At 32.4% G+C, this 25407-nt stretch overlaps 1 protein-coding gene across 1 annotated transcript; it reads left to right on the top strand.

Annotated features, from left to right (window-relative positions):
• On the top strand, positions 1 to 23703 carry LOC145315473 (protein unc-13 homolog 4B-like). The gene is made up of 20 exons (XM_080155456.1): positions 1 to 341; positions 7494 to 7658; positions 8173 to 8230; positions 8606 to 8772; positions 9912 to 10115; positions 10311 to 10479; positions 10690 to 10849; positions 11327 to 11495; positions 12323 to 12477; positions 12911 to 13034; positions 13897 to 13965; positions 14442 to 14510; positions 15151 to 15271; positions 16105 to 17362; positions 17920 to 18024; positions 21015 to 21060; positions 21290 to 21492; positions 21619 to 21798; positions 22170 to 22274; positions 23020 to 23703. Exons 1-20 carry the CDS (start codon positions 135 to 137, stop codon positions 23084 to 23086), a joined length of 3801 nt encoding a protein of 1266 aa, XP_080011582.1. The 5' UTR covers positions 1 to 134; the 3' UTR covers positions 23087 to 23703.
• The last annotated feature ends 1704 nt before the right edge of the window (positions 23704 to 25407 follow it).

The following is a 25407-nucleotide window of genomic DNA, read 5'->3' as shown; positions in this document are numbered from 1 at the left end:
TTAATAATCGTCCAAGAATAATGTTAAAATTACAGTCATTTCAAGATTGTTTTTACGTATTTTTAAATGGAAACAATCTTAATGGTTAAAAAGTGATTATTTGGTTTATAAGTGTTCTATAAAGAATAACAATAATGGAATGTTTGGGAGTAAACGGGTGCGGCACCGGTAGGACGGCTGGTGCTGCCATCAGCTCCCTGGAAAGTGCTGGAGCAGGCACAGGGGCAGACTCCAGTATGCTTGGAGGCTGTGGGCCTCCCCTACAGGTCCTGCTGGACCAGAACAGGATGATACAGGTCAACCTGGCCAGAGGATTCTGGAAAGGAATTGGTGATATCAAGGTAAGGATTATTTATTTATACCAATTGAAATTCTTTACAATTTCTTAGGCTAGCTTAGAATTCACCTTATATAAATATAAAGAAATATGCACGAGTTAGAAACCTTAAAACCTAGGAAAGCCAAACTAATTTTATTGGATTTTGCTCAATATCTTGAAGCAAACAGAATATACCCATCTCTCACTTAGATACAACTTTCTACTAGATTTTGAAAGGCATACCTCACTTATGTTAGATTTACCCTAAAGTAGATATTTATAGATTATCTTTTATTGTACTAATAAAATGAAGTCTTGCGTGGTTAGGTTTGTTTAAATATGTCATCGAGTCTACTATAGTTACTTTTAAGAATATCTAAAGCAATATACCTACAATTTTCATATTACTATTCAGTATCCATAACATTATAACTTACTTTTGTTTTTCAAAATTATTGACATCATTTTTCAATGAATCATCCTGAAAAAAAACATATGTGTCGAATGTATTCGAATAGTAAGTTATAAGTTTAAATAAAAAATATTTACTATTAATTTTTTTTTCATTTTTTCCAAATTTTTAAAAAGGAATGTTGCCAATGCTAAACTTCTTATTCTTACCTTCCATATTCCTTGCGAACTTTCTTTCATTGTTGTTTGTTCGATATACATATTTTTAAGAGTTATAGAGTAGCTTCGCTGAAAATAGATAAAATATCCTTTATATCCCTAACCTAACTAAACAAAAAGGATGAATTGGACGTTGTTAAATTACGAGAATTTAGATGATAATCATTACTTTCATATCACGGAGAAAAAGATAAGTCATTTGTAACAAAAAAATATATGTCTATTATCCTGAAAACCATTTTAAAAAAAAGGATAAATAAGCATTAGCTAGGGGAATGCCTTAGCTCTTATATAGTCGATATCAAAGCAGTTCCTGACCTCTGATTAAGGGAAGTAATTCTAAGATATTTAGTTTGCAATCCTTATCAATAAAATGATTTGGTTTGGAGATACGCAAAGTGTCATATGTGACGTCACAAAAATACGTCTAAAATGGAAGGTTGGTAGGATAGGAAACCCCTAAGAAGAGAGGGATTTTTGACGTCATTCATGACACTTTCTGATCTCCATTTAGTTTATTTGCAGAAACATGAATTTTCACACCTAATCTTTGGTTGGTTATCTGTTATTTTGCGGCTCACATCTCTATGATTTCTTTAACTAGTAGTCTATATAGTTAGGATATAAGTTACCCAAGCTTTCGCGTCATACCAAAGAAGTTAAAAATGGTACTTACTTGCTTTGTTCGGCACAGGACATAAAAAAGTTTGAGTGGGGGGAGGGCCTTGGCTCCAAACAGGCGCAACTCATTACCATGCACAGTAAGGATCTCCAGACAAAGATCGTGCTATCAAAGAGTTGCTTGTCTGCTATGTACTGTACCACGGGTATGAGGTGAAGGACCAAGAGTCTGGCCTTGAGTTGACATGTTCACTGTTCAGTCCAGGTGCAACTCACGGTTCACCCCTACGCTACGACATTATCACATTGCACCCAAGTTTCCAATGTGTTTATTCCTGTTCTAAGATGCTCACTCACTTTGTATTCACACAATTAAGACCTACTGATATAAGAAACAAGGACATTAATATCCATATAGGAAGCGCATCAAAGATAAAATGAAATTACTCTGTATTTTAAAACATATAGAGTTAAGATACTAGAATGACCATGCCTATAAGTAGCACTGTAATAATGAATAATAGCTTTTATGTGTCACTCAATTGGTATTTACACTATTAAGATTTACTAGAAAAAAGGATATCAATATTAATAAGAAGCAAAATACAAATAATCATGGATGAATCAACAAAGTGAGTTTTAAAGCAGATGTTCAGTGATAAAAAAAGAGAAAGAAGATGCATAGTAGAAAATGTCTAAAGTTTTTTTTTAAATTTCATATTATATCTTTTGTAGCATGACTAATAGATCGAGGTTCTTTGAAAAAAGGGATCTTCACAAAAAATAATCATCTATCTTAATTATTAGCCTAGGGAATCATATTTCCATCATAGCGTTACAGACTGACAGACGGATAGATATTGTAGCTGCGCTACAAAAAGGGTGACACGCATGATAAGTTAGTTGTGTGCTAAATAAAAACTTAATTCCCACTTCAATGCAATTTCCTATAAATTTTTTTAGTAGCGCAGCCACTCTTGGACTTAGATATGTCCGTCATATGCATAAAGTTGATTGTGAATTCATATTGGTCTGGAACAATTTTAATTAAATATTCTCATACAAGTTTAAAATGAAATGATATGCTTGACTGAAATTATCTATCATATTATGAAAAAAAATAATGTTATAATAAATGCATTTTAATCTTTATCTGGGAGTTTTCCATTTATTTTAAAATCTGATATGATCCACTTAAACATCAAGTAAAGCACAAACCCCTCCATCCTGTCGTCCCGATAAAAAATGTGAATAAAGAGGGCGTTTGTCGTCGAATCGACTTAATTAGGTCAGATAAATTTGTGTATTTTATATGATGTATCCCAGAAAGATATCCCGTAGGGGTTAGACATAAAGAAAACGTGGTATTATCCATCGATTACAATCCTGAAAAAAATATGAATGATCTTTGGATTACCTCGTTTAATAATAAGAACAGGGGCTTTTTGAAAACATCAAGGGTGAGTAATTAGCCTGATTTTTTAATACAAAATTAAGCGGAAAGGTGGGGAGTTGGTCCACTAGTGCTTTACAGGAAATTACCAAAATTAATTTAAATAAAGATTTGTATAAAGAGATAAAAGTATAATAATAGATTTAAATAAATTTTATTTCTGGATAATCTGTGTTAAGTAGGCATAAAATCTAAACAGACAAATTAGTTTACAAAACAACTTTATTTTAAATACACCAATATATGGCAATTTAAATTCAATTTTAAGGCTGTTAAAAAGAGACACAAAACCTATAGTAAAAACAGGTTCTAAATAGTGAAAAGAAAACATAACTGGTGGTACTACTAAAATCGATTATGGGACTTTTTACCTATACTATACACGATTATCCTAAGTTCCTACAGACAAATGACTCGTTGATTGCATAATACTTGTCTGAAAGTCCTAACTGTGCATTAAATTAAGTTGGCTAACATAGCAGCAGTTTTTTTGTGGATCTAAGAGCACACCAGACTTTACACAAGAGTAAATACGGGAATACCATTCATCAGTCATTACATATTTAAATATTGATCAAATTAATTCTAATCAGTGGTACATGGATATATATCATTGGGAGATAAATTCATCTTCTACCCCAATCTATAGGAAGAACATTTTTTCGCGGGTGAACAAACTTGATTTTTTTTTATTTAGGCAAAGACTAAAGATCTTATTATAGATAAGGAATTGACTATTACTTTTTCTGTAAATTAAAATCTATATTATGCCCTTAAATTGATAAATGTGGCACAGTTTTACTTTTTTTTATAACTTTTTATAACTTTTATGTATTTGAGAATTTACTGTAAAATAGATTTTTTATTCTAGTTAATTTTTTTTTGCCATTTGATTTTTGCGCTAATTTATTTAATTTGTTTTCTTCAAGCTAAATAAATTTTATTATGACTTTAAGAAGGTTAAATGCTAAAATATTAAAAAATAAAGTTAATAACTCAAACTCAAGAACAACAGAAGTCATTGATAGTAAAAAAAAACAACAAACAAATATTATACATTACAGTCCAAAAGGGGATAGTGGTAATCAATATTTGTTAAATGAAGAAAATAGTTTAAAACAATCACAGGACTAGTAGATATATTACCTAAAAATCACATTCTAATCGTTTCCGAGATTAGCAAGATTTTAAGGAACGAGAGTACGAACAGATTACAATTGTAATTTTGTCTGATTGCGCCTTTTTTTCAGCTATAGCATTATATCCCAGGATAAAACGCAAACTCTCTTTTGCACCGACGACGGCAAAAAGACATCTTAAATTTATGATACAGCCGCTATTATGATATTATAGAGTAGCTACGCCTTTGCAAAAAGTCGAACAAGGGATTTAATATTTTCCAAAATATTTAGTATTTCAGTGTTTATTGAGCTGTGAGGCACTCGGCAATCTGCAATTTTAGCCAGAACAATCATTTTCTTTTCTTCGTAACAATAAATGTTATCTGATTTCAATGCGAAATTTTGTGTTTTGCAATGCTTTGGTTCAGTCACTCAAATTATTGTTCTATATATCAATGATGTTTTTTATTCTATTGGCATATGTGGTTTATCTGATGCATAATTTTGTTTGCCTGTTCGTTTGTCTGTATAAGACTTTATTTTGTCTGTCTGTCTTTCAGGATTGTAATTTTGTGTCATTTCAATGTTTTCGTTCCTATTTACAAGAAGGGAATCTTTCTTACTTTCAATAACATTAATCGCGAAAATGTCCAAATAAATAAAAAAACAGTGAAATTTAGATAAATAAAATTATTTACAAAACTAGTCAAATATTAGTTATTCATCGCATCGTATAATAGACAGCTCTCCACAAAAATTAATTTAAAAATTTAATCCAGTTTTGTTGGCCCTGAAGGCCTGGACTTAAAAAAAATGGTTTAAATTTTGTGATTTTTAAATATTTGTGGAAAGTTGTCTGTAATACGATTCTATAAATGATTTTTTAGTATGGCTGAGAACCGGTTGTAATCAAGCTGATATCAATCTGTTTCCAAGCCATACTGGAAAACATTTCTGAAGGATACTAAAGTAAATTTGACAGAGGTTTTTCAATACATCACATCAAGAATATTGCACATTACATTTTAAGTTGTATTTTAAATCCGTGATCACACTGACTAATAATTATTTAGCAATAATATTTATTAGATTCTAATATTTATGGTAATAAAATTACAATTTTCCTCGCAATTGCAGTTTTTTTCATTTAATTGCCTTGCAATTTCTTCCATTGATTGATTGTAAATCACTATCTTTTCTATTACTATTTCTTAGTTTTTCGTGAAATAATTTTCATATTAATTTACTTTCTCTAATAAGTAATAAACAATATTATTATAATGTTCTTTATATTGGTACCTTACCTATACGGAGGATCTAACCCTGCAAGGCCCAACCTGTGGTGCCTAACCCTGCGGAGCCAATCAGTACCCAATATAACCTAACCTAACCTGATCTAAAGTAATCCCCCTCCCTGTATTTAAAAATAAGGGGAAAAGGTTTGTAAGCTCGACCAGGCACTTTGAGGGAAACTGTCAATTTTTTTATTTCAAGATTCTTTTCACTACAAACAAATAAAAAACTCCAACTCCTCTTATTTAGGGGAAGGGGGTCGATTTTTTCAACAATGCACTTTTTTGGGAGAAAACGCATGTTAGTTTTTCTACTTTTGAACATAACTATCCTTGTTTGTGTCCAAGTATGTCCTACTAAAATTAAAATTGAAATAAAAATAAATGGGATATCATTACTTCACAGCGGAAACTAAATTATAATTGAAACAAGAACATCAATTATTATTAGTTGCGCTTCAAATTAAAATGGTTCTATCTGACCAAATTTACCAAATAAAGTTCTCGTCTGTTGGTTTCTTTATCTGGAGAATATCTATTGTTCCTTAAACTTTTTATCCATAAAATTGGTGAAATCAAACGGATGTCTGTATATGTGTTCTATTGTGTGTTTGTGTGTAGTGTAGGATCACGCAAACCGCTAAACCTTCTCATAGGTCCAGGGAAGGTTTATTTTGGGGAAGGATACAACTACCCTCCCAAGGATAATCGCCACTAAAAATATGATCTCCTCCACAATAAAAAAGATTGTTTAACATTAAAATAAATTTTTTGAGTCGACTTTCCCCCCTCCCTATATCTTAAGTGACCCTAGAAGCCTCCAGGGGCATAGCCGACAAATATATTGTGAAAAATTACAATGAATTTTGTACCCTAATATTAAGTTGTAGAGTTTCTATGCTTTAATATTCCTAAAAATTGTTTCATAATAAGATTAATAGAAAAATCATCGAAGCCTATCCAATATTTCAACAAATTAAATAGATAAACAAATCAATTTTGCAAATATATTTATTTTAATTCAATGCTTCAAATCTGAAAAGGTCAATAAAACGTTGAAATTTTGGTGTTTTATCATTTCTGCGCATTGATCATATCTGCAAAAACAATAAATAAGTTTTGATGTTTCAATTTGTTTATTACTACCACTATCTTACACCAGATTATCATGTACTCTACTAAAGTGAAATTTGTAGTTGGCTAAAATAACGATCATCCCCATCTACCCCCTTTACCTTACTCCTACTGGATGAACGGATTGACCAATAAGTGATATCCATGTTAGCAACCTATATTGACGACAATTTTTCCCCTGTCATGCATAATATCCACGTATATTCTATATTCACTCATGTTTCTTGAAGGCTTAGAAAAGGATTGGGAAGTTTCTATCTTTATAATATTGAATTTATCTGTGCTATTGTAAAAAAAAGATATTTTGGGGAAATGTAATAACATCTAAGTTTTCAGTTTGTTAAGGGAGATTTGTGAGAAATTGTCCTTTCCGTTTATATTATGGATTTTTTAAAATGATATATTTGAAAATTGTCATTAATAGATATTGTTTTTCCCATGCCTGAAAAGCCAGTTTTATTTTGTTTCATGCTTTTAAAAAATATATTTATTTATTTTTGAATGAGACCAGTTTTTTAGTTTCCCCTAAATAGAAGTTAAACCTTTTGAAGGATGTAATTAAAATTAAAGATCTAAAGGGATAAGACAATGGCCGATAAATTGATGTACATCTTTAATGATTATTCACAAAATTACCCCTTCTGTAGATTAGGATTAGTGGTTGAAACGTTTGAACACTCAACTTAATGAATTAACTAATCAAAATTCACTAAAGTTCCCAAAGTTGTTAAGCAAGCGAATAAGAAAACGTTATTATAAAACTTTGGGGACTAGTGTAATAAACAGCTCATTGTACCCTCTCTCTCTCTCTGAATTGAAATACACAATGCAATGTAGGAATAAGTTGTATTTATTCAAATCTCATACAATAATATTCTAATGAAAGTTGAATGTTTTTTGATCACAAAAAATTTTAATTTCAGGAGGTGTTGCTCCCCAACGCCATGGGGAAGGACAGCAACTCAACCTTCTACATCGAGGACAAGGACCGGAACTTTCTGCTGGAGGATGACAACTTCTTTGAGGACATGACACTCCTCTATCAGAGACAGAAGGTCTTGTTTCAAAGATCTTGTGAACAGCTGAAGGTATACAATTTATTAACCCTAATAAAAAGTAATGGGATGCCTGTCTGTGTATCTGTATATAAATTTGTCTGTACCGAAGGAAATTGCTAACCGCTGAAATAATAGGGTTCTACTTTTCAGTGAAAAAGGATACCTCCATTCTCCCAAACATTCCGCTTCTCTGGAAAAAAGAACCTTCACTCCCAAATAATCATCCTATTCTTTTAAAAACTAAGATGGAAAATAGTGGGCCGACTCCACTCCTTCTCTCTCTACTACCTTAAATGCCCCTAGTGGTCTCTAGGTGCGAAGTCACTAGTGGTGCAATATAATACTTTTGTAGCCGATCTCCCGATACTGTGGCATATAAAATTCTAATCATGGTTCTTTTCTTATATAAAAACATCTAAATAAACCTAAGAAAAATTTATTACGCATTTTACATTTATATCTCCGCGGTCAAGTAAGTATCCCTACTACAACAATGCAAGAAGTGTATATAAAATTTATTTTGATTATTTTATTTTAATTTCAGGATGTGTATAAAGTTGAAGTGATGCCAACATTAAATTTACAAAATTCCTCTCCATTTGGTAAGAAAATTGGTGTATTCCCTCAAAGTGCCTGTTGAGCACTGAACTCCCCCCTCCCCTTTATACTTCAAAAAAAATGTTAATAAGAGAGGAGGTAGTTCCAATGCCTAAACACAGCTTGGTGCCCTAACTCTGAGGCCTATACCTCTAACCCTGTGGTTGTAATCAGTAAAAAATGTAACCTAACCTTAAGTATTAAACAAACAAACAATAAACTCCAATGCCCCATTATTTTCAAGTTATTTCAAAATAAGAAGAGGTTGTTGAGAAGAGGGGACTTTGTACTCGAACAGGTACTATGGGGGAAACTAATAAGTTCTCCAGGGTCAATACTCATTTGTCATGCATGTTTTTAGCAATAAAATTGTTGTTCAGGTGAATTTGACGAGGCAGGGGGTGTAGAATTGTACACCCAGGTGCTCTACAACCTACTCCACATGATTGGCAAGGACGCCGACAGGAACGGTCAGTTCGAGATGATTGAGCACCTTAGGAAAGCTTTTCATATTGAACCCAAAGAACATTTAGAAATTTATAATCAGGTATGGAAAGATTTTCTTAAAGGGGTGGGGGGGGGGGGGGGTTTGATCAACTTATCAAACCTTGGAGTTCACCAATCGTATAAATTTTATTTTTTTGTTTCTTGCTTGTGCAAATTTGTAATTACTGTTCAAAATAGTAAAACTCTGAAATATCGTCGTTTCAATGTATTTCTTGAAAATTTTATCTAACAGCCTACTTTTGAATTGAAGTGTTAAATTCGCCCCTAAATTCATAAATCTAGCAGTATTATTGTTATAATCATTTTCTTTGTGTTTATATGAAGATATTGAAATAAGGGAGGGGGGTTTTAATGCAACCATCTCGTAATCAATGATTAAATGGCACTTAGAATTCGAATTTCGATCTGAAATTGTGCATGAATAATCCTTGGTAGGTCTAGTTTCCCTAAATCGAGCAAAAACTAGGAAAAGTAACGGCTAACGGCTAGCGGCTTAGCCGTTTTCCCATTTTTTTGCTATCTTAATAGCATATTAGTCACGAAACCTATCTCCACATAATACTTTATCTCGCCCAAAAACCCTATCAAAAGGTCCTAGCCGGTAGCTGTTGGTACTAGAAATTTAAAAAACTGTTATTGCTATCATTTAACATGAATTAAACCAAAAATATGTTTTAAAAAGTTGATTTCTACGTAATTAATGATGAATTTGCCCTGAAAATAGGCAAAAAAACGGCTAAACGGCTGAGTCGCCAACCGTTACTTTTCCAACTTTTTGTTCGATTTAGGGAAAATAGACCTACCAAGGATTATTTATGCGCAATTTCAGATCGAAATTCGAATTCTAAGTGCCATTTAATCATTGATTACGAGATGGTTGCATTAAAAAACCCCCCCTTTTTGATTTTGATATATTAATGTATACATATGGATATTATGTTAGCGAAAAATTGTCCTCAATTTAAGTTGTTAACATGCACATCATTTATTAATCAGTGTATTCATCCAGTAGGAGGGGAGGGGAGGGGAATGGTTAAAGGGGGTGGAAGGGTAAATTGTTAAGCCAGCTGCAAGTTTCAATTTATTAGAAAACATGAAAATTTGGTGTAATATCCAAATACATTCTACATCCATTTATATACTAAAGCCGCCTCAAATATATACATAAAATTTTGTCAGGTTGTTAGTAGAGCAGCCCCAACCGTGTACCTAAGCCTGTGCCTGGTGGAGGCCAGGGACCTCCAGGCAAAGCATATTTCTGGCACCAGTGATCCCTACTGCACTTTCTACCTGACCTCAGACAAGTCCAACCCTCTTAGCACGACCTGTAAACCAAAAACGTTGAATCCTGTTTGGAATGAGACTTTTAATTTAGAGCTTAAGGTAATTCGTTTTATTTAAATTTTAATCCTATATACTAAAGTAACAGGAAGTTTGTCTGTCTCTCTATGAATGTATGTCAGAAAGGAGAGTGTAAAGTCCCATCGTTTCATAATTTTCAGAGAAATTTACTACTAGTTTAGGGAATGTTTTAGACTATTTTTCATGAAAAACAGATGAAATTTATATATATTTCAGGATATAAACAGTGACCGACTGCACATAGACGTGTGGAACTTCGAGACTATATCTGGCGAGGGCAAGGTGGTCGACAAACTCAGGCGGATCAGCGAGGTCAAGGATGGGCGGGGACTCAAACAGCTGATTTCAAACACGGTGGCCCCGCCCTCAGCTGATAGACTAATAGGTAGTTTAGTTTTAATTTTATTACCGAGTTAGCATGAAATGAAGCAGATTATAGTGCCAAATAAAAAATGACCAACGATAGGTCAGTTTACATTGTAATTGACCAATGGCAAAATGTATACTGGCCTATCATTTGGTTTTGTAAAATTGTATGTTAACACAATGTCTTTAAGTTTAACTGTCCCAATAATATATCAATACCATATTTTAGGCCATGTTGAAATAAAAATCAAGGATTTGCCCGCCTCTGGTTCGAACACGTGGTGGAGCCTGTACAAGATTGATGGTAAGGTGCAGAAGAAGGACAGGGGAGAGGTTCATCTTATTCAGCATCTCTACATCAGAGCTGGAAAACTTATTCAACATACAAGGTAAACTATATAATAAATTAGCTGGATGCTTTTAGAAAAGAGAAAAAAACTGTGGCGATGAGAAATTTAGGAAAATGACGAAACAAAATTTTAAAAAATTAAAAAATTGAGAAGTAAATTTTCCTGACAAAAAAATATCTAAAGACATCTTATTATATTCATATTTTATAATAGATATTTCTTTTGTTTTCATAATTTTGTAATTATCAATGAATTCGCGGGTACGTATTTATCAAGGAGAGAGGGGATATTAGGCTGTTCATTTCACTTGTTCCCAAAGTTTTATTATAACATTTTCTTACATGTGAGCTTACAACTTTTATTGAATTTTGATTTGTTGGATAACTAAGTTGAGTGTCTAAACGTTTCAGCCACTAATTGTAATCTACAGAAGGGGATGTACATCAAATTTTCGGACCGTGTCATATCACTTTGGATCCATGGTGTTATATATTTTAGTATTTCTTGTTTGTCTAGGTTACTGCGAGCCTTGATGTCACACGAGCTTGTAACTAAGGGATACACCGAGTATACCTGGAGAGATAACTTCACCAGAGAGACCCTGGGCATCCTCGCACAGCACGCCATACAGTCAAAGATGTCCAGGGTCGATACGGCACTCACGAGGTTCCTTGTCTATAGTCAGGTTATACTCTATTTAATAAGTTTTAGTATCGAAACTACTTTATGAATAAGGTATATTTGTCCATTAGATTTGTTTTGGTGGCCTAATTTCCATAATAAAGGTGTATCATGAGATATTCAACTATCAACTAACTAACTATATAACTTATTATAAGAATTAAAACTAATTGTAAGAAACTACAATTTTTCTTCAATTCTTCTTGTATGATGCTTTCCTATTCTTTTGCCATAAAAAATATGTAGCTTGTGTATAGGGTATTAAGTAGGGGTCAGCGCGTCTCAACCGCAAAAAATAATCCGAAAAGATGAATTATCTGAGGTGAATTCTTAAAAAAACTTTTGCCTCACTAAATTAGTTTGATTTTAAAAGAATTCACCTCTGTTTAGGAACAGATTTTGACACCAAGCTGAATTTTAAAGTTTATAATATGACGATTTCACTGAGGTTTACACGTTGCTGCCTAGCCCTAGTATTAAGTAAATCTGTTAACACCCATAGGTTATTACATTAATTGCTTTTCATTGACCTCCAAACAGACTGAAACATGTGGTGGTTTACCTAAAGATGCCTAGTCGAGGACAGGAAATCACCTTAATTTGAAATCAGTTGAAAATAAGGGTGTGGTATATACGTTTGCTTCTTTATTACTGTAGGTTAGGATAAATTTGATAATAAGTAGCCCCACAGGGTTAGGGCCTCTACAGTGACTAGGCATAGGTAAAAATTAACCCCCTCCTTATTTTCAATTTATTAAAAACAATAAGGAAATGCACTAAACATCTTTTGCATTCCCAAGGAAGCTTTAAACAAACAGTAACCCATTGCAGGTGCATGAAATCCTGCCTATGGATTGCCGGGTGTTCATCCCTATCCTGGAGAAGCTACGGAAACCTGTTCTGGCCAACCAAATACCTGATGAACTTGTCAATGAGTTTCATTCAACATCAGAGAAATTAGTACAAAATTTTACAACTTTTATAAGGTAAATCCATTGTGGCTTCGAAACCGATTAATATCTGCTGGATTAGAACTGGTTCTCCGCCATACTGAAAAATCAAGTATTATAGATAATTTTCCACGAATATTCACCTAGGGGCTAACAAAACTGGTTTTAATTTTATAATTTTAATATGCATGGGAAGCCGCGATAAATAATTAATCCAATTTTTATTATCAACATATAGTTTTACAAACTTAATTAAGAAATAATTGACAATTCAAATTATAAATAAACCTCACAACCTTATCAAAACAAAAAGTCATTAGGATTTCGTGATTTTTAAAAAGCATGTTTCATAGATTTTTATATTATTTATTGTTTTCAAAAGGTTTTCTCTTTTCAGGCTTGGTCATATCTCTTAGCCATAAATAGCCCAAAACCTGAGCCAGATTTTTATGTTGCTTTACATTTTCAGAAAGCATCGAATACACCTTGGAAACAGTCCAGCCAAGTACAAGATACAGCTGGAGGCAATACTACAGTCTCTACACATTCTACACACTATGAAGTGGAGAACTAGGAATGATATAGTACTACAGGTATATAATTATATGTATATTTACATAATCCTACAGTCTCTACACATTCTACACACTATGAAGTGGAGAACTAGGAATGATATAGTACTACAGGTATATAATTATATGTATATTTACATAATCCTACAGTCTCTACACATTCTACACACTATGAAGTGGAAAACTAAAAATGATATAGTACTACAGGTATATAATTATATGTATATTTACATAATCCTACAGTCTCTACACATTCTACACACTATGAAGTGGAAAACTAAAAATGATATAGTACTACAGGTATATAATTATATGTATATTTACATAATCCTACAGTCTCTACACATTCTACACACTATGAAGTGGAGAACTAGGAATGATATAGTACTACAGGTATATAATTATATGTATATTTACATAATCCTACAGTCTCTACACATTCTACACACTATGAAGTGGAAAACTAAAAATGATATAGTACTGCAGGTATATAAAAATATATATATATAATCCTACAGTCTCTACACATTCTACACACCATGAAGTGGAGAACTAGGAATGATATAGTACTACAGGTATATAAAAAAATATATATATAATCCTACAGTCTCTACACATTCTACACACTTTGAAGTGGAGAACTAGGAATGATATAGTACTACAGGTATATAACTATATATAGGATAAAGTTTGCTTTCTTGAAATTATGTCTTAGAAAATTTCGTCGCTTGTATTACTTGAATGCAAAAAGGGTGTTTTCTTCTAAAAATCTCTTTTCGGGGTTGAAGAATTTTGGGGACCATCTTGATATATTTTGTCCATTGTGTGAATTTAATTCTCTTGTTGAACAAGTTACAACCTTATTTGATAACTTTTTTTGTAGGTTGAAGATGCTCTGTTAGCTTCTGTTCGGGAATGGTTTAATTTTGTTGTGGATAAAATACCTACTGAGGTAAAACGTAATTCTTATTGTTTTTACCTTCTAGAAAAGTGTTCAGGGGAATTGAACTTAATTTTCTTTTAAAATATTGAAATATGGTCAGTAGGACGTACTTACAATACATACCCTGGCTATTGAATAGCTTCGCTATTAAAATGTAAAAAATCTGTTAATTTAAAAAGTTTTTAAATAACCTTCAAAGTATCAAATTTTTCTATGAATGAATTCAAAATAATTTTTTTTAGAATATGATATTTTAAAACATTTTCATTTAAGTTTTCTAATTGAAACGTTTTTGAATGTTTTATTTTTTTATGGCTTTTACAGAAGCTTTTTATAGTGCCTGTAAAAAATTACGTCAATTAAAATGTATACTGACCTGCCATTGGTAATTTAGTCTGCGTTTTAGCCTATCATTGGTCATATTACAGGCACTATAAGGAGCTTTCTTTTAAAATTTTGTTTTGTTTATTATGATATTCTTACAGGAGACCTGTAACAATACAAAGATGAAAAATCTAACACGGATAACCCATTTGCTTCTAGCAGATTTACAGGTAAGTTTGCAGTGGTGACTATGGGCTAAATCCTGTAATAATTCTCTGGCTAGCTTAGTAGTTAGGGTTTACTCTAAGCCTTGAATTCTCCCTTATGTCTATTCCTTGTGTATCTATGTAAAGCTAGCTTAGGAAATATTATAAGATTTGGTCAAATTTTATAAAAAAAATCATGAATTTCTAATTAATCCTAATTCTAATTTTTTGGACAATAAAAATTGAAAATCCTAAAACATGATTAACTTACTAGAAGTCGAACATGAAATATATAGGGGAAAAGGGAAAGGACAATGTTCAATAAATACTTAAAAGAAGAAATAGTTCAGATAAATTCAAATATCATTGTACTATTCCACTCAATATTTTTCTATGGGCCATACCTTCAAAGGTGTAGATATATCTCCCCTAACCCTCAAAATTGTACTGAACAAAAACTAAACTTCCTTAAAAATTGAGGAACTATTGGCTGTTGCCGGCCGTTTAATAGATCCTTACATCCCGAAAACATCATATCACCAAGGAATATAGGATAAGAGGAAACCCCACCCCCCTTATTTCTACCTTTTCCCATTTCTGTTTCAATTTTATTTGTAAATCAAATGCTTTGCTAACATCAAAAAACTATTATTTCTATTATTAGGAAGGACAGAAAGAGTATCAGAGTATCTTCTGGGAGACACTCAACATTGACTACGTAGACATCTCCTACAGAGAATTTGATCAAAATCTAACGCTTATTACCAAATCTATTATTGACAAGGGAAATATCAATTATGGTATAATTCAAGGGGGAACGGTGAGTAGTAAAAACTCTCGAAACCTCTTCTATTTATATAATTTGAAATAAAGAAAACTACATTTATGCACTTAAAACTTTTAAAAAACTAAATTTTAAAATCAATAAAATATTAAAAAGCAATTTTCACACCAAAGTATGAAATGTAATTTAAAAGTTAAATAAACAAATTTGCTGTCAAAACTAGAGTTTGTTTAGTTTAATTAAAAACAAACATTATAATTTGTTTTTAAATAATGCATATTTTCATTATGGTCCAACTTGAATGTCAATACAAAAAGTTTTTGAATAGTTGTGTGACATATTCCTGTAAAAATTTGTAGCTTATTGTCGATATGTAATTTCAATAATTTAAATCTCATGACTGATATATTATCGAGTATCTTTTGTTTGACATTTCATTATTATTATATTCCATTAATTAACGACTACATGCTCATGTTGATATAATAATTACCCTAATAATTGAAAGTTTTTTTGCGTGGTATTCGGTATCAGGCAGACAACAGACCTTTTGGTTGCAGGACCTGTTAGTGAAAGTGTTAATTGAAAGCAGCTTATAGTGCCAAATAAATAATGACGTCATACAACACAAATGACCAATTATAGGTCAGTATGCATTGTAATTGGCCTATCTTTGGTCATTTTTATTGTATGCCGTCATTTTTTGTGCATAGTAATCATTTAAGCCTTATTCAGGGTATTTATTTTGAAACATCCTTACCTCTTAAAACTAGATTAAGCGTTACACTTTAAGCTTTTAGTTATTTTTAATTGATATTTATTTCAAACTGTAGGCTTGTGATAACATGAAACCCATATTATTTTCTGAAAAGAATGGATTAGCGGTCACCTCGAGCTTAAATGTTGGCACCCAGCTGTACGAGCTATACCTGGCTCTGCAGCAGTTCTACTCCCTGGGATTCTCCATATTCAAGAGCAGCAAGGACAACCCAGACGGTGCCGGAGGCTGCGCTCTAACCAGCGGCTGTGCCGGCGGCTTAGGCGAGACGGATGAATTTACTGTGTTTCATAGTTGGTTTATCAAAGCAGTGGCTAAATGGTTGGACATTGCTCTTTACAAAGCTATGGTTAGAATTGTTAAGGCTGTCAAGCTTGATGATCTAAAACCTGTTGACGAGCTTAGCAATCATACTTCTTCCGCTATTGACGTGCGGACGGTTTTGTGTCAAATTAGAACATTCTGGCTGCAGCTAGCGTGGCCGGATGTTGAGACCAGCTATGTTTTTATATCCAGAATTCTGGATGATGTCTGCAGAGCAATTATTTTCTATGCTGATAAGATGTGTGCCAAAGCCGAGGAGGAGAAAAAGATTGCAACAATTGGGTCCAAAAATTTGCATTGTACCAAAGAACAATGTCTTGCCATCAATAACATTGACTTTGTTAAATCTTATATCAATCAATTTGTCAGTGATCTTGGTATTGATAAAGTTCTAAACAAACTTGAGGAACAAAAAGGTGGTCTAGTTGCTGAAGCTTGTAGGAAAACAATAAGAACATTAATGAAAAATTCAATAGAGAATGTGGAAAATCAAATATTTTCAATTCTAGAAGAGGTTGGCTCAAAAATGGCGCCGACCATAGAAAAATTCCTGTTCGAGGGTCAGGTGTTGTCGCAGGATTCTGAAAAGAAAAATTTACTCGAGTACCTGGATGAAAACTTAATATTTCTTAAGAAAAGATTGAACCCCGCAAATTTTGAGCGAGTGTTGTCGGTGATGTGGGCTGTATCCTCCGCCTCCCTATCAGATATCCTCTACAAAAGTATTGAAAAAAAGAAACCGCCAGAATTTTTTTTAGCCTTGTATGAAACATTCAAAATCTTGTTAAACTTTTTCTATGGTGAAAAAGTACCCGATGACTCGAACTTATTGGGGACCAGGAAACTGTTGGAGATATTTTCTTCAAGTCCGGCAATTTTGCTGGACACATTCTACAGGGAGAGGTGGACTGTACAGAATAAGCCGGAGACAAGCCACTCCCCTCTGGGCTCTGTCACTCTCAAGTTCTTGATCACCTCTTCACATCTAAGGTTAGTTAAATCTTTAAGCGATGCTTTAATATGCTTTTTTAATAAAAGCTTTCATAAAGGTTGTTCCGTGCATCGGTACGGACAGCTCTTTTCGTTGATTTATCCATGTTAGGATTGTCTTATCGACTTCAAATTTGAAGATTTCTGTGAAAGGGTGGTTCAATTTAAAAAGCATTGCAACTTTGTAATCATCATCAGAAAATTGTCAGTTTGTTTATTTGACATTTTTTATTACATTTTATAATTCTCCCATTTCTGTGAATAATAGCAAAGCAACTCTATAATTATGTCTTAAATTGTAAGAACGTCCTGCATATAAGTAATTTTGTATGTATTAAATATTTTTTTTATGTAATAATGTTGAATATGCGTTGATACTATATCTTCGTTTGTGCCTGGACATCCGATTTGTAAACTTTCACATTTTTGAATGATGGCATCCTTGTTATAATTATTTTATTTTTCAATATCATGGTTTATACTATACTGGATTAATGTATCATGTGAAAGTAGAGTAACCAAAATCAAACAACCAATAAAATGTAAATCTTATTTAGGGTGCATGTGATGAATTGTAAGAATTTGAAGCCTTGTTCCCAGTTACAAAGATCTCAAAGCCAAGATATTTCAAACACTCTCAACACATTTATCAGGAACTCGAGGTAAAAATATCTTTAATTGATCCATCCATGTTGAAAGGGTAAATTATATTTATATTCATGTATTTGTGGCATATTTTAATGGAAAATGATAAAAGAGGAGGGAGGGAGGTAAATTACAGAAATTCACCTGATTTGTAAAAAATAACGGCTTTGAAGTATGGCGCGAATCGCATTAACTGTTTTTGTTTGGCATAAACTTTTTCTTGTAGAGGGGGTAAAATATATGTAGTACAAGGATGACAACATCCATAAAAGCGAAGCTCTGAAACGGTAGAACAAACGGACATTAACACTTGTATAATGTCAGAACTGAATAATCAGAATGCGAATGTATAAGAGTCAAAGCAAAATTGTAAGTAAATTTGTTGAAAAACTGCTTGATATAGGATAATGATTATGGACATACTTACTTTTTTAGGACTTGATTATAGAGTTGCTTCGCTTATAATATTGTACTTTGTTGTCCCAGGAATCAGTATACCAAAAATCAGACCAATCGGATGATTAGGTCACATACAAATTTGTTGTTAAAAATGTAAAAAAAATCAACATGTTTAAAATGGACGTACGGACAATCTGGTAATGATTATAGAGTTGCTACGCTTTCTAACTCGTACCTAACTATTACAGGAATCACCATGCAAAATTTGAAATCGATAGGACAATTCTAACATGCCTAAATTAACGAAAAAAACTATTTAAAAAAGTAAAAAAATCAACATGTTTAAAATGGACGTACGGACATTTTGGTAATGATTATAGAGTTGCTACGCTTTTTAAATCGTACCTAACTACTAAAGGAAGCACCATGCAAAATTTGAAATCGATAGGACAATTCTAACATGTCTAAATTAACGAAAAAAGCTATCCGTGACGGACGGACGTACGGACGGACGGACGTACGGACGGACGGACGGACCGACCCTAATTATAGAAAAGCTTCGCTTTTAATAATTTGTAAATTTTTGGGGGTTTTACACCACTTACCCCCTGACCTCTTCCTCCTTGGACATCCTTGCTTTCAAGTTTCTTGCCTAGCATTTTAATCTATGACAATCATGTGATTATGGAACGACATATAGAGTAGCATTGCTAATAAAAAATCTGACTTTTAATGAAACTTTTTAAATTTCTTTTTTGATTTGATAATTGACATTATATGATATAGATTTGGTTAACTAATGATTAATTTCTCCAATATTTATGATAAATGAAGGACAATAATAAATGGCTTGCAAACAATAAATAACAAAACCGTCAGTTTTTTTGGGCTGTAGACAAATAAATTGTGGATTGCCAATTTATTATTTTTAACACATCATCCGCTTTTTATTCTAAACAGCTTAGGTTTCCTTACTCTGAAGGCTTATATTTTTTATTTATAAAAAATGTTTTTTGAATTAAATATTATTATATATTTACTCCTCCTAAAAGCACTTTATAGTGCCTATAAAAAAGGAGATAGATTTAAGATTTTTTGGCGAAGTATCCCGAATGACGTCATATTAGAATAGTCCATAATTCTGATATGACATTATTCGTGATTTATCGACCAAAAGTTTTGGATTTGCCTCTTTTATATAGGCAATATAAAGACCCCTCTCCTCTTCAATATCATACAGTCAAATCCAAAGATATTTCGGAAAGACATATGCTTTGGAGTCAAGAGTCTGATGATTTTTTTGTGGGTGAAAGGGGTTAAAATGTCTTGAAGACGTTTCCAAAAGTCAATTAATCAATTACTTCTTTTTTCCCCTAGTGCTTTCTTTTGGCGTGTTTGTCCTTGTTATCATAGCGTATGTCATATAATTTATTTTTGTCACTCTCTGATGTCATCCTTTTCTAGAAGTTTTACTAAATTTTGATAACTCACATTTTTCCTAAGCATTTACTGAATTACTAAAGGCAAAATTTCACATAAAAGAAATTCATGTATCCATGAATTTGATTTGATAAACATTGAATAGTAAGAGTGTTGTTTTTATCAATGTCAATATAACAGTGCTATTTATGTCTTTGTGTCGCCTTTAAGGCACATTACTTTGAAAATTCTTCTCATATTGGCGCAATTTTCTTTTTAGACCGTATGTAATTTCTGTTTAAATCTTTAAATTCTTAATATCCTGTAATTAGTGCTTGGCACCCGGGGCAATTCATTTTTATTATTGGAAACTACAGCCACAAGTAAATCAAAAAACCGCAGCAAAAATGTCCTTTTATGGCAGTCTAGTGTATATAATGTGTACTGACCTGCCATTGGTAATATTTAGTCTGTGTATTGGCCTATCATTGGTCATTTGTATTGTATTACGTTATTTTCTATATGTAATATAAAGAGCTTCCATAGGACTGACTAAAGAATCACATTTTTAGGATAGCTACGCTACTTAAATCTATGCTAGCATTTCTTACACATCTACATTGTCAATAAATCATAAAATCTTTTGTTTTTATGGTCTTTAAGGTAATAATCATTAATAAAGTGAAGTTGATGAATAAATAATTAATATTTCTGCAATATCATTAATAAAATATTTACTGCGTTTTGCATCATATTTAATTGTCTTTTTCAAGGATTGTTTACATATGAGTTAATTTGAACCGGCGAGTGTGGCTTAACACGTAGCGCATCCGCTCGTCGACGGGGAGGCTCAACACCGCGTCTCATAACTTAAGACGTTAAAAATATTTCCTACATCTGCTCTGTCAGTAACAGACAGAGTAGGGGGAATGTCGTGGCCCTAAACAGGCCCAACTCATTACCATTCACAGTTAGGACTTCCACGCAAGGTTGTCGTGCAATCAAAGAGTTTGTTGTCTGTTGGTTGTTGCTTAACACATAGTATCCTGGGTAATTGGACAGAAAAGTTAACCTGAATGGTTGTTTGAGGTAGTTGAAAGGTAATTGATAAGTTAGTTTAATAGGTATGTATCGGTATGAAGTTTTAATCTTTTTATATATGTAAAGCTGATTTGATGTATAATTTTAGGTTGAATAAGTCATCTCACAATATCTCAAGAACCCTTGAATCAAAGGTTAGTACATTCATTTTTTTTCTTTCTATTTTTAACAAGGATCTTAAGGGATAAGACAATGGAGATTTAATTGATGTACACTGCCATTTAACTACACCTAGGGGAGATTAGAGTTATTAGGGAAAAGTTTGTTTTCCTATATAGAGATTTTTTAAAGCCGACGAATGAGAGTTTTATTCTCTTTTTTTTGCCCTGATCAAATTTAAAGTAACCATTACGCTTGTCACAGGTTGATTCTGTGAAGGATAGAATGGAGGCCTGGAGGTTGAACCTGCAGGAGGCGAGGATCAGGGCCCACCTGAGCTCCAACAACGGGATGGCCACGCCGTATGTGACGGTGAAGCTGGTGCCAGGCTCGGCGGGCTCGCCGGTTTATTCCAAAGTCAAGACTGCAATACAACAAAGGAAAATAAAGGATTTATTATTTTATTTGTCATCTTAAGTATAAACCAATTTTCAAATTGTTAAAAATTAGAATATGATTTTTATCTATATAAAACCAAATAAAAACGTTAAATCTTATTTTAAGTGTTTAACTTTTTACTGTTATAAATGAATTTATCCTTTAAATTTTACCAGGACGCTTTTCCCAATATTCGACGAAACCTTTGATCTAATCCTTCCGGAGACAATACACAGAGACAAACTATTCCTGCTGATCTCCGTCAAGGATCTGGGTCCTCTGGGGGACAGAATACTGCTCGGGGAGGCTGTCATACCTGTCAGCGAGATAAAAAAGTAATTTTCAATCGATATATATTATTTTTATTAAATATTTAATTTTCTTTTGGTAATGATGTTTATTCTGTTGATAATTTCCAATGATGATAAACAAATTACCCCTCTGTAGATTGAATATATTGTTTTAAAAGTTTTAACCGAACCAACCAATCAAAATTTAATTAAGTACTCAAAAATTGGGTATCAGTGTAATCTACAGTTCAATCTACTGAACATGGGCTTTCAAAATCCCTTTGTCCGTTTGTCCATCAATGATAATTCTGTGTTTTGATACTTATGGACGTTGTTGTTTTAATTATAAAGTAAGATAGGAATAAATTTAAAACTTTATTGAAAGGAAATTGCTTTAAATTTTAAATTTTTTTTAGTTGTGGTAACAATACAGACCTCGAGACCAGTGATCAAGTGGAACTTCCTCTGTCCTTTCCTGGCCCTAGTCTTCTTTATATTGTTACTGCATTACAGACCAGAGGGTTAGTACACAACACTTATAATTACTTTGTAAAAAACTAGGGGGGGACATTTTTTTATAGGGTGGGGGGGGGGGGTAGTCGACCCCACTATTTCAATTTTAGTTTTAAAAAGAAAAAAATTTTTTTGGGGGGGTTGGGGGTGTCCCAACCCCCAAGAAAATAGTTATAAACCTTCCCGGGACCTATGAGAAGCTACCCTGTAAAGGAGAACCCGATCGGTTCAGCAGTTAGCGAGATCCTTCGCTACAAAAAAACAGACACACACACAAACAAACAGACAAACAGACAAACAGACAGACATCGTTCTACTTTGTATTATAGATTGAATGGTATTGTGCCAGCTTGCCATTGGGAGGTGTCAATTTTAAATCTGGTCCAACTTACGTCTTTCTTTAATTGTACCTACTGTTGATATGTTTGCCATTAGCTATAGTAGAGAGAATTTCTTAGTCCGTAAACAGGCGCGGGTCCTTATCAAGCACATTAAGGACTTTCAGACAAAGTTCGTGCAATCAAAGGGTTGCTTGTCTATTGGTACCATGCCTTCACGTGGTGTTAGTGGTCTAAAATATAAAACTTTAATAGTCACGAAAAATTTTTCCTTACGTGGATAGACATCCATAAAACGATTCATAGTAGACCAAATTTACGTTTATAGCTTTCCTGAACGGACGGTTGGCCTGACAGACAGACGGAATAGTCTTGTTGATGATTAAGCTTAATTTTAAATAAATTTTATATTTAGATCAGATTTATCCAGAGAGATGAGAAAATGGGTGAACACACAACGAAGAAGAATATTGTTACCCTGAATGTCAAAACAATGCTAAAGTAGTAGGATGTGCGTCTGTATCTGTGTAACCTAAAATTTCTTAAACAAATGGAACGGTTTTGAATTTTGTTGGACATTAATTGACTATTTATCCCCCCCTAAGCCAGCTTTTCTTCTTTAGTTGCAATGCTACTCTACATTTCACTTTGTCTGTCCGTTAGGAAAAAGTTTTTGTAAAGATTCCCTTTAATAATGAGCATCCAGTATGTTATTTACTGGTTCCTTCGGTCAATAGATTTATTATTCAATTTTATTAATTGGCAATTAAGCATCTGCTCTATGATTTTTTTTATCCAATTGGCCATCAATTATTTTCTTTGCTACTTATTGATGTTGTCATCCTTGTTTTTTTTTTATTTTGAAACAGAATTTAATTTAGGTTTAACTCTAACTTATTTTTATTTATTGTTTAATTTTTACTCTCATTATGCTTTTTTTGGTCTTGAAAAAAATAGCCTTAAATTGAATTATATTTGAATAAATTTACACTTTTAAAATACAAATAATAAGACATTTGTACAAAAATCATCTAATCATTCTGTATATAAAGTCTAGTTTTATTTGTGAATATGTAAACTAATAAATTTTAAGAAAGTGTCTTTTGTTTTGTCCAACATGGCCAGTTAATATTTATATATCGCAATTATAACAGTTTTTTTTTATGAGTTCATAATCAAATTCTAATTCAGTCACCCTTAGCCGCAGTCACCTAAAGCCACAACCAGCCTCAGCAGCTGTATTAAGCCGTGGGTGTTACCTTGCAACTTGCCCAGCGCGCCTGCCGACCCCTGCAAAGATTGGAAAATGTGTAAATTTGAAAATAAAAATAAATAAAAAAAATTGGTTTCAAGCATTTATTGAAGTAAATTTAGTTTTAACACAAGTTTCAAAAAAAGAAATTACATATGAAAGAAATATAATACGGGTAAAACAATAAAAAAAAAATTTGTAATTTAAATAATAGTTAATTAAAAATTTTCTTCAACATCTCTTTCGAAACATTAAAATTTTTCATATCTAATTTTTTTAATTAATAAAAGGAACTTTGAGATTTAGAAGTTAACAGCTAAATTAGGTTTCCAGAGAATGGGAAAATATTCAATAATTCTAATCATGTAATAGCTGTCAGGGAGGGAGGGGACAATGGGCTGTTTATTACACTAGTCCAACAAGTTTTATATCAACGTTTTCTTATACGATAGATTGACAAATTTAGAGACTTTTCTTGAATTTTGATTGGATGGTTCTTTAAGTTCAATGTCCAAACGTTTTAACTACTAATTGTAATCTATAGAATGGGTAATTTTGTGTATCATCATTGAAGAAGTATATTAATTATCGGACATAATCTTATCCCTAATTCCAGCATATGTAAATTGTGTTGTCTATCATGGGTAACGAAAGGATGGTTCATTAACCATTGAATACACCAATATTACATGATTAAAATAATCAAATATCTAAGTTGACTTTTAATAAACATAGCAAAATTAGTCCTGCTATGCTATTATACTTTAAACAAGGATAAAATTTATCACAGCTCTATTCACAATTCTAGGCACACTCAAAATAATTTTTAAGCATTCATTTCTTAATTACCTTTTCTAGGCCTAATATAATTTGGATGTGCAAAAAATCAACACCAAATTGAGTATTAAAATAGTTATTTCTCGCATCGTATTATAAACAGCTTTCCGCTGATATAGAATGTACAATTATAAGATTAAACCATTTTTTAGCCCTGAGGTGCCGAAGGCACGGGCTAAAAAAAAAACTAGTTTTAATCTTATGATTGTACATTTTTATATTTATAGAAAGCTGGATATAATACGATGCTAGACATAGTTTTTTCGTATGGATGATAACCAGTTCTTAACCACCGGATTCGAATGAATACTAGAAAAGATAATTGTACATTCTATATCCGCGGAAAGCCGTTTATAATACGATGCGAGAAATAACTATTAAATGCTAAAAGCATTAAAATTTTTGGTTGCATTTCTAGATCCAAATGTAACAAATATTTTACAATTTTTAATTAGTTAATACCAAAAAAAACTTAACGTAAGATAAAATAATACATCAACATACAAAAAGAGTGTTTGAGTCCCAAAAATGAATATCTTATCATTTTAAAATTCATAGAATCAGTCAAGCTTTTTCATTTTAAAATGTAATAAGACATTTTATTTTTATTTTACAATACATTATTATATAATATACAATACGTATTTTATTTTATGTACCGCAACTAAAAACTCGAAACCTATCAATATCAGCAGAATTTGAACAGGTTCTCAG

The sequence above is a fragment of the Acartia tonsa genome, chromosome 4, assembly GCF_053477335.1.
Source record: "Acartia tonsa isolate MP-2025a chromosome 4, ASM5347733v1, whole genome shotgun sequence".
Lineage (NCBI taxonomy): Eukaryota > Metazoa > Arthropoda > Copepoda > Calanoida > Acartiidae > Acartia > Acartia tonsa.
This window is presented reverse-complemented; position numbering and strand designations above follow the sequence as displayed.

Excerpts from the sequence above, each read along its gene's own strand:
- LOC145315473 (XM_080155456.1), top strand. The coding sequence starts at position 135 with ATGGAATGTTTGGGAGTAAACGGGTGCGGCACCGGTAGGACGGCTGGT. Across the intron at positions 342-7,493 it reads AAGGAATTGGTGATATCAAG|GAGGTGTTGCTCCCCAACGC; the intron begins GTAAGGATTATT and ends TTTTAATTTCAG. Across the intron at positions 14,511-15,150 it reads TGCTTCTAGCAGATTTACAG|GAAGGACAGAAAGAGTATCA; the intron begins GTAAGTTTGCAG and ends TTCTATTATTAG.